The sequence below is a fragment of the Typopeltis vanoorti genome, chromosome 19 (assembly GCF_054136105.1).
Source record: "Typopeltis vanoorti isolate ZY-2024b chromosome 19, IOZ_Tvanoo_1.0, whole genome shotgun sequence".
NCBI lineage: Eukaryota > Metazoa > Arthropoda > Arachnida > Uropygi > Thelyphonidae > Typopeltis > Typopeltis vanoorti.
The window spans coordinates 66,157,427-66,173,488 of record NC_143567.1 but is presented as its reverse complement, the minus strand read 5'-3'; the positions used below and the strand labels follow the sequence as shown (position 1 = coordinate 66,173,488).

The 16,062-nt window shown below is 35.9% G+C and overlaps 1 protein-coding gene across 1 annotated transcript in view; it reads left to right on the top strand.

The window, feature by feature from the left end:
* LOC150096202 (uncharacterized) overlaps positions 1-16,062 on the top strand; it is an 881,296-nt gene that overhangs the window by 665,578 nt on the left and 199,656 nt on the right. The window contains exon 28 of the mRNA XM_090409004.1: positions 14,927-14,965. Coding sequence (XP_090265130.1) covers positions 14,927-14,965 — 39 coding nt within the window. The remainder of the gene's footprint in view (positions 1-14,926; positions 14,966-16,062) is intronic.

Genomic DNA, 16,062 nt, shown 5'->3' with positions numbered 1-16,062 from the left:
AAACACACTCTCCTCCTGTACCTCTAAACTTTGAACCTGCCCTATCCCTCTAGTATTAAAACTGACTCCTCCAGGATGAAATGTTCCAATAAAGTGCTCATTGAACAATTCCACATCACTCTGCATCAGTCACTCTATTCCCATTTTTATCTCACTATATCATCCTTCCACAGTCATTTCTCCTCCTAGTGGCCACATAGCTGAAACATTTCCTAGGAATTTCTTTCGATCTTAGGGCCAATCTCCTCTCATATTCCAGTTTCGCCTTCCTTACCATACTAGTCACTCTTCTGGCCTGTGTCTTATATTCTTCATGCATCATCTCTTCACCTGTCTCCTTATATCTCTTCCATCGCCTCTTTTTCGCATGCAATTCCTGCTTAATATTGTTTGTCATCCACTTTACTCCAAATTGTGTCCTCTTCTTCACTCGTGGTGTACAACTTACCATTGCTGATAACAAATATTCTTTCACAATTTCCCATGCACTAATGATATCCTGGCCTTCCAATTCCTCCTTCCATGAAACTTCCCCAAGTTGATGTCATCACCTGCCTTATAATTCCACATAAGTTCCAGTCTCTTTGATACTCCTGCATGTCTATTCATTTTCCAACTCGAAACCATATGGTCACTCTCTCCAATTGGTGGCAGAGATGTCATCTCAGTTATTATCAACTCTTTTGATGCTATAACCAAATCCAAAACTCTCGAACTTATTGTTCTTTCTATTACATGTTGCCTAAGACATTTGTTCCTCAAGAACTCTAGAATTTCATTCCCCTTCTTGCTACATTCATCTTCCTCTCTCCAATTTATACTGCTGTAGTTAAAATCTCCCATAACAATCATTCTTCTTGCACTTGCTAAGCTCAACTGTGTAAACATCTCCTGGTCCACACCCTCTGTGCTCCTTTGTTTGTAGCAACACTCCATTAAATATCCCGTCTTGCCATCTCTATCTCACATCATATGCTTTTAATAGCATTAGTGTCACTGCTTTCCAAAGCCTCCACTCTGAGAGAACATAGGTCATCACATATCATTAGCAGTACTCCACCACTGCCACGCTTTCCCTTCCTATCCTGTCAAAAAATTCTGTACCCAACGACTTCTATTCCTGTTATTATATCCTCTTCTGTCAACCACGTCTCAGTGATCCCAATAATTTTTGGCCAGGCTGATGCTATCTGCACCACCAATTCCGCTCCCTTATTCCGGATACTCCTGGCATTAGTGTAAAGCATATAAATGCCGCTATTTCTATACCCACTCCACTGCGCTCAGTGTTACCTGATGTCATCCCCCTTCGACCAAGTAGCCATTACCACAAGATGCCACCCTTGCTATCATTCTCTCTGGGTCACACTGACTCATTCAGAACAGCAATCGCTCCAGATGCCTACGTCCTTCCTCATTCAAATGTAAGCGGTTTCTCGCATACAATTCCTCTTTGTCCTCAAATGCATGCCAAGCATCCACATATTCCAGTCCTCTCTTGTCACACATTCTAGCTATCCTTGCAAAATTGTTTGAAGAGATGCTCACATTTGGCATTAGCTTTGATAATGTTGATACATTTTATAACTGAATTCAATATATCATTTAGAACAGGTGAAAGTTTTTTCAAAACTAAATTTTCTCTGTTAATAACACAATGCACAATCTACATTTCAGGATTATCATCCTTCATTAATTTTAAACAGCTACATTTCTTGCTCATCATAACAGGAGTACTATCTGTAGCACAAGATGTAATAATTTTCATTGATATTTGAGCTTCATCTAAATAATTTTTGAGTTTATTGTATATATCAATGGCAGTAGTGGTAGTTTTCAATGCCTCACAGAACAACATCTCTTCAGTAAATTCACTATTTTCAATATATCTTACATAGCTCATCAATACAGCCTCACTGTCTCTTACAGGTGATTAATCCATCTGTATTAAGAATTTACTTGATCTAAACCAGGGATCGGCAACCTTTTCAGACTCGTGAGCCACATTCAACTTTTATTTGTAATAATCGTGCCATAAGCGTTTAATTAAGAGAAAATAGTGAGTGAAAAAATACTTAAGTTATCAATTTTTATTATATCTGTTTTAAAAAACACAGAAATATTTAAAGTTCCAGATTTGAAACAAGCATGAAAATGAAACTCAATGAAAAATTATTATCACATAAAAACAAAGTAATATAGTTTATGCATCACAATATGTGTCTTCCTGCTTAATGTGACTTTTGTGATTGTTTTCCTTTAGCCAAATTATCTATATCCACTTTACAACCTGAGGTGCAAATTCAAATCGAAGCGTGCAAAGTTCATCAGTCAGGTCGAGAAGAAAATTTATTTTTTCTAAAACTCACGGCAAAAAATGCTTATTCACAAATGTATGTGCTTCCAAATATGCCTATCATCTTATCAAATTTGATAAGATGATAGCCTTATCATCTTATCAAATACAATATTTGATCTTATCAATCTTATCATCTTATCAAATACAATATTTGATCTTATCAATCTTATCATCTTATCAAATACAATATTTGATCTTATCAATCTTATCATCTTATCAAATACAATAATAATATACTATCATCTTATCAAATACAATTTACACAAACTGATTCTTTGCAAAACTGATTAATACTTCAAATTTTTTTGGTAAGTATCGATAAAATTTTTGGATATTTTCTAACGAAAATGCGTTCTTTAATGTTTCATTGTGCTGTAATTCCAAAACTTCCATCTGTAGTTGGTTTGGTATGTCATCAATGTCGACGTTAAAAGTGTTTCAAAAATAATCACATTTCGATGCTATTTTTATGAAAATCAGGGTTGAAACTTCCGTTTGTAAATCTTCAATAATACCAACAAAAATTTCCTTTTGTTTGTATTTCCAAGTTGCACAACTGATATCACGAAGTATAGGTATAAAATTATTTGTAATTTATTATTCATACAGTATTATAAAATGTATTATTTAAATAATTCAACATGCAGGCCACTTGCCATGCAAGTATGGTCAACCTTTTACGGGCCGCCAAAAATGCACATTTGGGCCGCCTGCGACCCACCGGTTGCCGTTCCCTGACCTAAACTTTTCAATAGTTGTGTTTACACATTTTTAGCCATCTCATCTATTCTTTTGCTAACAGTGTTATTGCTCAGTGGCATTCCTTTGACATCTTTGTCATCTTTCTCCAGAACTGTTTTGAGAAATGTTGATATCGCTGGTTTAATTAAATCCTCCCCTATAATATGATTTTTTCCTGATTTAGCTATAAGTAGAGAAATTTCATAACTAGCTTCAAGAGTATGATTTTGGATAGCAGTTCGTACAGAGAACAATGAATCTATTGTTGATCTTTTCTCAACTTCTTCTTTAGAGACTTAAATTGATTCACATAAGCTCTATGTTTCACCTCAAATGTGCTTCGAGATGACCTTTTTTCATTGATTCGTTGGTCAAACAGTGTTACACAATAGACAGAATGGTGACTGTTCATCCTGAGGAGTGGGTTTGAAACCGAACTTCAAATACTTATCTGAATACAGATGAACTTTTTTCTTGCTTGCATTACTCATTTTATATATGGGGTTAGCAACTGAAAGAAAAAAAAAAATAGGTTTATAAAGTATACTGCACGCATGTGTGGATTATACAAGGAAATTAATAGTGCATAACATGTATTTATACTACTACAAACACATATAATAAATAAAAAGTTAAAATAATAAAAAAGTAAAATTTTAAAAGTCTACTGTCACAAGAGGAGAAAAAGAAACAACAAAATATGAGAGATTATGTTTATGTTTTTAGCTGTCAAACGAACCTAATACAATTGTGGCAAAGTGTTCATTTTATTTAAATTGATAGTAGTGCAACTTTTGGGTAACCAGAAAACTTACATGTAAAATTGTTACATAAAAAAACGTCTGCTAGCATAAAAAACATTGACAGTATATATAAAAAAATTAAACAAGCTTGCGTTATTTGTTTCTACAACAAAAACTGCACAAAATTTAATTGCCACTGTTTACTTTTCAGAAGTGACAGGTGCTACGATCTAACCTTAACACACTTATGCTGCCAAATATTTATGTTGACTACTGTACTAGATTGCCAGCTTTTTTTTTCTCAGAAAGTCAGGGTTGCAACATCAATAATTTATCACCGACAATGGTGATTTCTTGACTCAATTGGTGATGAAGTGATGAATGCAGCATTGTTTTCTAATTGCCCCACATTGGGAAACACTGTCTTAAATATATGCATACACAAATGCTTATGTGCTTAAAAGTACGATAATTATTGTGATCCGTGAGTGTTTGACCTTCCATGATGAGCCACCTGACTCCACACAGTCTTAAAAATAATAACACCTAAAATCCTTTTTTTTTTTCCTTCTTCTAATGTCCCCCAGTATTCTCTCCATGTGTCCATTAGCTTTCTTATCATTTCTTAATATAGCATTTTAATTATTGAGACTGTGTCAATGATACCATGGCAGCTAAACAGTGAGGAATTTAGTAATGGCAGTGGACATAACTTTCATTCATGACATAATTGAAGTTAAGGATTTCACTTAATATCACTGCAATAACCATGAGAACTCATTCTGGTTTAAAATATAGTGATATTATTCATCAACGGTGTTAAAAAATAGCAAAGTATAAAAAATCAGCAAAGTATTTATACTTTGCTGATTTTTTTCTTGCTGCAAACTGAAATGTTGTTTCTCAATGGTAGCTTCTTTGACCATGAGGAATGGTTGCTGATAGCAAAACTATTAGAGTAATAAAAATGCTGCTGGTAATCACACTACAAATGCTGCCACTGCTTCATTTTTTTGCATATAACATGAAATTTCGAAATAAAATAAAATATCAGTTTGAAGGGATGATTTTGTAACATATCAAGCCTAACCATTTTTAACAATTATTCTAATGATGCAATTTGTCAGTGGACAAACTGCGTTTAAATGAATGTTTCACAAGTCTTCTAAAAACACTAATATACAGATCAAAGGCTATCTGTTCCAATGATGCCATTCCTGTCACTGAACGTATGTTACTTCACCATGTTTTTAGCTAATTGCTATAACCCCATAAAATAGATTAAATGCTAAATTCCCCCCCTCCCCTTAATACATGGCACAACAGTAAAATTATCGCTATCTCATATATCAAAGATACATCTGAAAAGATAGCCAGATCACTTAATAAATAAAGCTTCATACTAAATTCAAATCATACATCAAAACCATCTTCTGTCACACTGAGTGTATGATGCAGCTTTTACCTGTGAATTGGTTACGATGAACAGGCATACAGATTTGCTCGTATATGCCTCAGAAAACATTACGGTATGCAATGTTTGGGAAATTGTGAAGGAATATTTGTTAGCAGCAATGGTATAAAGCTGTATTCCATGAGTGAAGAAGAGAACAAAATTTTTTGTGTAAAGTGGATGTCAATAAAGCTGTGGGAGATGGAATTTTGCCACGGGTTTTGAGAGAATGTGCTCAAGAACTGACAGCTCCGTTGACCTGGCTTTTCAATGAAAGTCTTGCTGTGGGAAAGGTACCCAAGGAATGGAAGGAAGGTAAGATAGTTCCATTGCATAAGGGTGGTAGCAGGCTGCAAGTGTCGAATTATAGAGCAGTTTGTGTTTCATCAGTAGTTGTTAAGATTGTGGAGAAATTATTATTATTACGTGATGACACCTCCAGGGAGTCCAAAGACTCATTGAGGGAGGGCACCTACTGTACAACTCTCCGACTCTACCAACACCATCTACTGCCCACCACCATCACTGGTATTCTCACAAACGATCACAAACATCCATGCCCATGGTGGGATTCGAACCCGCAGCCTTTGGGGTGGAGAGCGGATACGCTAACCACTCGGCCAACCAGACCAGCCGAGTGAGGGACAATATACAGTGTTGGGCAGATAAGGGTAATGTTATCTGTGAGAGTCAACATGGATTTGTTAAAGGGGTGCTCTTGCTTTAGTAATATGATTGCCCTTTAGAATAACATGAGATGAGTAGTTCATGAGGGAAAGGCATATTCTGCCATTTTTTTGGATTTTGCAAAGGCATTTAACAAGGTGCCACATGATAAGCTGATATTTAATTGCAGCACATGAGTTAAGATGTCAGGTTAGCCAACTGCATTCAGGATTGTCTATTTGATAGATATCAGAGAGTTGTGTATGGTGGGACAATATCAAGAAGGCAGAAGGTTACAAGTGGGGTCCAACACGGCTCAGTACTGAGACCTGCATTGTTTAACCTTTATATCAATTACATTGTCAGTGGATTACACGGGGATGTTCAGTTGTTTGCATATGATATGAAGCTAGGAAAGGTTTAGTAATAGTGCAGGTGTGGTAGCCTTGCAAGAGGATTTGAATAAATTTTGCAGATGGGCAAATGAATGGGGGTTTCAGTTTAATGCAGCAAAATGTAAGGTCTTGAGATTTGGGAAACATCGATGGGATGCTACATACTCTATAGGAGGAGTTATACTGGAGGAAGTAGGGGAGACAAGAGATCTGGGGTTGATGATTGATGGAAACCTGAAATTTGGGGAATATATTGCAAAGATGGTGAAGGTAACCCAGAGGATTGCTGCAATACTGAGAAGGGTGCTGCTCTGCAGAGATAAAAGAGTTATCATTCCATTGTATAAGACTCTGATTAGACCACACTTCGACTATTGTTCTCAAATTTGGTCCCCAGGATTTGAAGAGGATAAATTAACCGTGGAAAGGGTATAGAGGCAGATAACAAAGATCGTTTCAGGACTTACAATGTTAGTTATGAGGATCGGCTGAGGAAATGTGGACTGAAGAGTTTGGTAGATAGAAGAAGGAGAGATGATAGTGATATGATCGAGACTTTTAAACTGTTGAGAGGCAGTTGCAGGGTTCATGCTGGGGGAGTTCTTTCACTTGGTGAAACAGTAGGAATGAGCGATGACAATGGGCCATCCCTGAAAGGTATGAAAGGAAGCTGTGAGCATGAGGGTGAGGAGTGGTTTCTTTGCATGGAGGGTGGTTGAACTGTGGAATGCATAGCCTAATAGAGTAGTGAGAGCACAAACAGTCCATGAGTTCAAGGAGTGGTATGATAGATTTTGTGTTTTCTTGGAAGGACCTCCCACGATGAGTGCTTTAACTCCATGGAGGTCCGTCTGAATCATCATCCTCATCATAATAATAACAATATTCATTTTCCTAGTTATGGTAAGTTAGGAGTGATAAACCATACTTTAGATACCTCATCACACAGGATTAGGTAGAAGAAAATCTTAATGCTACAAGGAAATTGCTATAAGTGAGAGAGAATATGTCATTAATCGGCAGCAGCAACAACAAAACACACTCCCCAAACCTCAATAAGTATTATTATTATTATTATTATTATATCACACCTCCAGGAAGTCCAAAGGCTCATCGAGGGGAGGGCATCAACTCTACAACTCTTCGTCTCACTACTCCACCAACCTTCATCATCTAACACCAATGCCATCTACCGCCAACTACTACCACTAGTACTTTCATAGACATCCATGCCCACGGCGGGATTCGAACCCACAGCCTTTTGGCTGGAGAGCAGGTATGCTAACCACTCGGCCAACCAGGCTGGCTGTGTTAATTTACCAAAAATCAGAGAAATGGTTATTTTAAGACCAACTCCAACTTAAGAGATTTTTATTCAGTAGCAGAGGATACCTAATTAGCTAGGATGTCAATTCTTATGTCTGTTATAATTTTAAATGGTTTCCATTAATAATTATATGTCAGTGCTTGTACACTGTGATAAACTGTTTATGTGTGCTAAATATGAAGATTCTCGTCTGAAAAAACAGCTGAATATTAGCAGGTAAAAAACATGTTATTTATTTTATTCCTTTGATGCAAATTGTACTGCAAAATCTCAAATAAATCCCAGATACAATTGAGAATAGTGTTCTCAGATATGGGGGTGGTGTACCAACCCCATATCTGAGTACACTCAGATTGGAGGAGATTTAGATAATTGTTTAGAGAGGTACCAAAAACCTCTCTAAACAATTTGATGCAGAATATAATAAATTTAGTTTAATCATTCAATTTGATGCAGAATCCAAAGTAAAGAGATCCAGTGAATTATTATTATCATTATTATTATTATGGGTATCTCCATGGAGTCACTAAACTCATCAATGAAGACCCAAACTAGCAAAACAATATCTGTCATATCTCGTCTTGAATTCATTTACAGACGAAGAGCTCACAACTAAGTCAGGCAATGAATTCCACTCATTCACCACCCTCCAGGCAGAAAACCTTGTTCTCACACCCTTGTTAACCACACTTTTCCTTAATTTCCAGGGGATGACCTGTTGTTCTTCCATCACTATCACATAGCTGAAACATTTCCCCTGCATCAATCTTATAAAAACCGTTCAGTAATTTAAATGTTTCTATCATATCCCCTCTTCTCTGCCTATCAACCAACCTCTGCAATCCACAAGCTCTCAATCTATCAATGTAGGGAGCATTTTTACATCACTCACCAACTTAGTCACTCTTCTCTGAACCCTCTCCACAGCTTCCTCATCTCCAAGGAATCCAGGTGACCAGACCTCAGCAGTAATCCAAATGTGGAAGTATCAACACTTTATAAGAGGGAATAATAACCTCTTTATATCTGAATGTCAGTGTGTTCCTCAACAACCAAGTAATTTTATGTGCAAGCTTGGAGAACTTAGCAGTGTGTCCCCTGAACTTCATCTCTATCTACCAACACCCCTAAGTCCCTAGCTTCATCAATCTCTTGGAGTATACTGTTCCATCAATGTAGTACACAGCTGGTAATCTTTTAATCCCAAAATGCATGACTTTACACTTTTCCACATTGAACTGACATCCATTACTTTTTGCCCATTCTACCAGCTTATTTAAATCATCCTGCAAACTTTCAACATCAGCTTGATTTTTTATTGTGCTACCCAACTTTGCATCATCAGCAAATGACTGTATATCTCCCTTTAAGCCATTTCCTATATCATTTATATACAAATTAAACAACAATGGCCCAAGCACAGAGTCCTGAGGCACACCACTGGTGTGCCTCTGGACTCTGTGCTTGGGGCCATTGTTGGACTTGGACCATTAAGTTGGACTGGTCAGCTGCCTCATCCTAGACTCGGCTCCTCCATACACCACCTTCTGGTATCTCTCCCTGAGCCATTCTCCTATCCCTATCACCAATTTAGTATCCATTCCCATCTGCTCCAATTTGTGTAACAGTGTTCCATGGGATATCCTGTCAAAAGCATTAGCAAAATTCAGAAGTACCACTGTGTAGCCAGTTGCTTTGTCCAACTCAGATGTCATTCTATTATGAAAAGTTAATAGATTGCTAAGGCGGCTCTACCTTTAACAAAACCATGTTGGCCTCTATAGAGTATCATATCCTGATCTACCCATTCTTGAATTTTGTCTTTAACCAACTTTTCCAATACTTTTACCACTACTCCTGAGATGGTGATTGGTCTGTAATTAACTACCGCAGTTTTAGAGTCACCCTTAGGCAGAGGAACCACTTTGCCTAACTTCCACTCCCTAGGGACCATACCAGAGTACAAACTTAAGTTAAATATCCATGTAAGAGGGGTTGACAATTCCTTTGCACATTCACACAACACGCGAACTGATATTCCATCTAAACCTACAGCAGTGTTTGCATTTAAATTTTGCAATATATTAAATACCTCTGATTTCTTAGCTTCAGTTCTCACATTAGTGATTGCTACAGGTATCTCACTTGAGTGATAGACTTTTGAAAAGTGATCACTCAGTAACTCGACTATTACATCTGATTTTGTCACCTCAATACCATTAGCACCAACTAAAGTTATCCTTCCGAAGTCATTCTTCCTTTTACTTGCCACATAGCGGAAGAACTCTTTGGGATTACCCTTGATCTCATTGGCTAAGGTCTTCTCATAATCTAATTTAGCTTTTCTTACTATGCTGGTAACCTTCCTAGCTTGAGCCTCGTACTGCTCATGGGTGTACTGATCGCATTTCTCCTTGTACGTTCTCCATAACATTTTCTTTTTTTGCAGATTAAGCTTGATACTACTGCTCATCCATCTAACGCCTGCCTTGTTTGTCTTCCTGACCATGGGGACACGATCTGATATTGCTTTCCTCAGATACCCGCTGATTTTATCCCATGCACTGCTAACATCTTTTCCCTGCAATATGTTCTACCATGGGATGGCTGCAAGCTCACTCCGAAGTTTGTTATAATTGCCTAACCTGTAGTTCTGCATACACTCCTTCTTAACAGAAAAAACCCACAGATTTTGCAACCTCCCAAGTCAATACCACATGATCGCTTTCACCAATTGGAGGTAACGAGGACACCTTACTTATGCATATATTCTCTGAACCAATAACCAGGTCCAACACTCTCAGACCACATGTCATTTCAGTTATGTGCTGTTTCAAGTAATTATCTCGTAGAAGATGTATGAATTCCATTTCCATTTTGCTATGTGATATTTCCTCCTTCCAGTTGATATCACCATAATTAAAATCTCCCATAATAATCACTAACCCTGCACTCATTGCACTAATTTGCTGATACATGAATTCAATATCTCCTGCTGTACCTCCTGGCCTATAGCAGCATCCAACTGTATATTTGGTTGCGTTGGTCTTACTATTTCACCAGACCGCCTCAAGTGAACTCTCATTCATATGTCTATCATCTTGATATTATTATTATTATTATTATTATTATTATTATTATTATTATTACGGGCAACTCCAAGTTGTCGACCTATCTCTCAGAAACTTCAATTACTTTCTGATAGCTGTTCTCTTTCTAGTTTATTATATTTCCATAGATTCAAAGATACTGTTTTACTAAATCACATCATTTTTCTCCATTCTATGTTTATAAACATGTAAAAACACAAACAGTCATGGTCAGTATCTACATTCCTATGCTTAGCACCAGTATGCTGTAAGTTTTGCAAACTTGGATTTGTGGGATTGTATATGTATAATTCCTGTCACAAACATACCAAACCAGTTTGTCATCTTCTTTCATTTGTTCCACTTCTGTCCTTTGGAACAATTCATCATGTGGTTCACCAAGTATAACAATAGTCTCCATTTCTTCAAAACACATATCATTAGGTTTCTTGTTTCTTTTTATCCACTTGTACTTATACACCCTGCTTTGGTATAGTTTTCATGCCTGGTATTAATATATTCACAATGATATGAAAACTACATCTGAATGTAGTTGTCACTGTCTTTTTTTTTTTTTTTTTGCAGTATAATTTGCCAAGTGAAAAAAAATCATATTATTTAATTACAGAATAAATTAATATTTAAAAGATTTCATATGATACAGAGGTTTCTGACAACAAATTGGCATGCAAGTTTCAGACATATAATAAGCAGAAGTATTTTAAAGATCTAAGCATTGTGACAGTGAATGGAGACATCATGAATGTGTTTAGAGAAGTTTAATATAACTTTCTGCAATTGAGTGCTTATGTTTAGCCTTTTCATTTTAGATATGAAAATAATTTTGTACTGTTTTACATAATATATTGTTAATTTATGTTTTCTTATATGTAGTTTGCACAATTAGAAAAATACTTTTTTAAAAACAGGTGCCTGTAAGTAGAAAGATTCCAGTAGATTTGGTGTCATAGAATTGTAGAATCTTTGTGTGCGTGCGTGCGTGCGTGTGTTTGCAACACCATATGGACTGTGGAATGTTATACTGAAATCGTCTGTCTGTCTATCTAGCTAACGTAACTTCTTGTATGAAAGAATACTAGTCCTCTAGGACACCTGCCAACCTTAGTTTAACTTAGTGGTTCTCAAACTTTTTCTATTCTCGGCATCCTTGCTGAATCCAAGGATTTGCTTTGACATAGGGCGCCTTGGTTTTCTTTTCCCAAGGCGCCCATGTCAAATTTTAACAAGTACACTTTGCGAAATAGTGAATACTTTTTTTAATTAAAGGGGTAGGTGAAAATAAATAAAAAACATATTTAAGATCACAATAAAAAAAGTAATTGAACAAATTCAACTAATTATCGTTAGTGGGATGGATGAGCCAGTTGATCACCGCACATTTTCTCAAATCTTGGAATCAAACTGGACACAGCCACCCTCATTTCCTTCTCCACATTGATTTTCGTGTGATACTTACTTTTTATCAAAGCAACTGCCAAAAATCTAGCTTTGCACAAATAAGAAGTCGCAAATGGAATTAAAATTCTCTGAGCTTTTTCACTCAGAAGGGGATATTCATCTTTTACCGATATCCAAAATTCAGTTAATTCCTTGCTGATAAATTTTGTTTTCAACGTATTGTTGCAAGACAACTCAATAAGATTCTCTTCTTCTGCAGCAGTAAATTCAGATAGAGCACTGGCATTAAATGGATCTTGAATCCATGCAGCTTTATCGATATCATTTTGAAAATATTTCTCAAATCAGGTGATAAGCTGTGATAAGTGTTCTTCAAAAACGGATTTCATACCTCGAGAGAAATCAACTCCATTGGAGGTCAAAAACTGTTGCAACAAGGGGAAACATTCTTTGCCTCCATCTTCATTTATTTTTCTTTTCCATAGTTTTAGTTTTTTTATAAAAGCTGAAATTTTCTCAATCGACTTTAAAAGGTGTGTTGCATCCCTTCAGGGGGAGATTCAGAGCATTCATCTTTTCAAAAATATCACATAAGTATGCTAGTTTTACCAAAAAATCTTCATTCACAACATTTTCGGTATACTTGTGGTCTTCCTCTTTAAGAAAAATATAAATTTCCTGTCGCAGTTCAAACGAACGAGACAAAACATTACTACGAGAGAGCCATTGCAAAGTGCTGTAGTACAACAAAGACGTGTGCTCAGATCCTGTATCCTCACATAGTTTTTTGAAAAAAACCTTGCCTTCAACAGCTGAGTTTTATAAAGTTTACCACATTCACTACATATTCTAAGACCTGGTTCAATGTAGGACTCAGATATTTTGATGCGAGTGCTTCCCTGTGAATAATGCAATGGGTCCACAGTGCATCAGGGGCTTTGCTTTGAATAAGTGCATGAAATCCTCCATAACAGCCGGACATAGAATGAGCACCATCAGTACAGACACCAACGCACTTAGTCCACTTCAAATTATTTTCGGATATAAAAGTATCAAGGATCTCGAATAAGTCTTGAGCCTTAGCACCAGCAGTAATAATTTTACAAAAGAGAAGATCTTCTACAATGTTCTATAAACCGTACATAGCAAATCAAGTGAGCATCATTATTATTATCTGTGGCCTCATCCAGCTGCAACCCAAATTCCTTCCCTTTTATTTTTTCAATTAATTGATCATTGAGGTCCTCCGCTATGTGCTGTATTCTGCGACTGATGGTGTTATTGGACAAAGGCACTTTTGAAAGCAGCTTCTCAGCAGACTCACTGATCATAATGTTCACCATATCTACAGCAGCCGTTAGAATGAGTTCTTCTGCAATGGTATGAGGCTTCTTATATTTTGCGATTCTATGTACCACCTTGTAAGATGCTAGCAAAGCATTGCTTAGTATTGACGCTTGCTTATAAAAACTACCTTTTTGTTGATTTAACTCTTTTAACTTTCTGGTAAAGTAGTCACGAGATGTACCAACCATGCTTTGATAATTGATTTCTAAATGGTGTTTAAACTTACTTGGTAGCATGCATTCTGGTGCCAAAACTGTCATACACAGTACACACTGTGGTCTCCCTTCACCATTGACTTCTGTCAACATAAAACCAAAGTCCAAATAACTGTCACCATATTTTCGATATTTACACTTCTTCACACTCTTGCCACTATTTGACGGTGTGCCCTTTTTATTTTCCCTCTCACAACGCTTATTACTGTTTAGTAAAAACCGATCCATTTTTAAAAATACATACGAGAAGAAATACTTCAAAAAAACTTCACTTGACTAAATCACAACAATATTCAGTTGATACAATCTCCGAAAACTAATTCAACACCAAGACTGTGTGAAACCAAGCTATTTATATACGACACAAAGTACCGAGAAAGTTTGAGAAACTACTAAAACAATCGAGAAACTTAATTATTGTAGAACATTATCTAGTAATCATTTGTAGAGGCTTCTGCAAACAGTTATTACTAAGTGAGTTACTGGTTTACACCAGGTACGCTAGATGCCACGTCCTATCACATTGAATTGAAAATGGAAATAAAATTATGAAAATTTTATAATCGCAGCGCCCCTATGAGGAAGTCGCGGCACCCCAGGGCACTGCAGTGCACACTTTGGGAACCACTGGTTTAACTAATGCCTCAAAAAAAGAAATTGCCTAACAAAAGAATGTCTTCCTAATACACAGAGAGAGAGGTACTATAGGTAGTTTTCAGTATTGAGGCCACATATTAATATAAGGAGTTTATTAAAAATAAACAATTAAGAAACCTTTTTTAACTGTCTTTTAATTGTTTAAGGGTTTTTAATTGTTTATTTTTTAATAAACTCTTTATATTAATATGTGGTCTCAATATCAAAAACTACCTACAGAACTTCTTAACCACAGAAACCTATGTCTACATAGAGAGAGGTAGTTCTGGAATATATTTTAAAGAACATTTTGCCATTCTGATGTATTTATTTTTGAGATACATCTGGATAAATGAATGTTAATTATAGATGTATATTTAAGTGTTTTTACATGACTATTACAACTTACATAATATTAATAAAAATTTAATCTTTTAATTCTGATTTTCTAGTTCTTGTCCATTATTTAATTTTTAATTTTTTTTTTTTTTTTTTTTGAGTCTGATTTGTGTTTTTGTTTAATTTCTTATAACAAGATGACAAGTTACGCTGCCAAGATTGTAATGATGAACTAGGTATGTTTGACTTATTATTTTTTTTTTTTATGAATTGCTTTATTAATATATTTTTAACATAATAAAGTCAAAAATAGCAGTTTCAAATTTAGAAATGACTTCATATTGTCATGTTGACAAAATTACAGCTTTTTTTTTAAAAACATATTTTGGAGATATACAGCAAATAACTATTTTTAAAGGTGGTATACAGCAAGGTACATGACATCCTCCAAACTGATAAGGACTTTTTATCATTTATGGCTAAGCTCTGTCTTTGATGTTGCACTTAGTACCTCTTTTTGTTCTTGATAATTATATATATTCAATTGTTACTTTTCTCAGGGGCTCACATTGGTGAGTACGGGCATGGCAAACCCAAGCTAGACCTGATCTTACTTCGTGCAATATACACTTGGTATATCATATCTGGAGACTGATCTTCTACTCTTGTTTCCCTCTACTCTCTCTTACTTCTTACTAATTCTCTCCCAGTGCTATTCGAGGGCGAGGGGGTGACTCTTTCCTCTTAAACTGTAATTTCCACTATCTACTAAAAAAAAAGGTAAGCCTAGTTATCTTAAGGTGACAGCCACCACTAGGATACCTATCGTCATGCTAGTCACTTGACACAGGGAAACACATATTACTTTCAAGTCTCAATGAAATCCACACCAGACAGAAAACATGGGAAACGACTGCAAACTGGAAAAGGCTAAGAAACTTTGGAAAAAGAAAAACGTGGTGAAATATGCTATATGGAACATTAGAAGCATAGCACATAAAGAAGAAGAATTAGATAAAATTTTAAATGATGAAAATATAGAAATTGCAGTCCTTACAGAAACAAAAAAGAAACTTAAAGAAACAAAAGAAACAGCTAACTACAATATCATATATAGTGGAGTGGACAAACTAATACAAAAAACTGGTGTAATGATTTGGATCCATAAATCAATTAAAGCAAAAATAACTCATTATACATACTGGAATGAACGAATATTAGAAGTGCAATTAAAATTAAATAAAGAAAAATTAACAGTTGTTGGAGCGTATTCCCCTGAAGAAGGAAAAGAGGAAGAAAATGATTACTTTTACAAAGGGTTACAAGGAATATA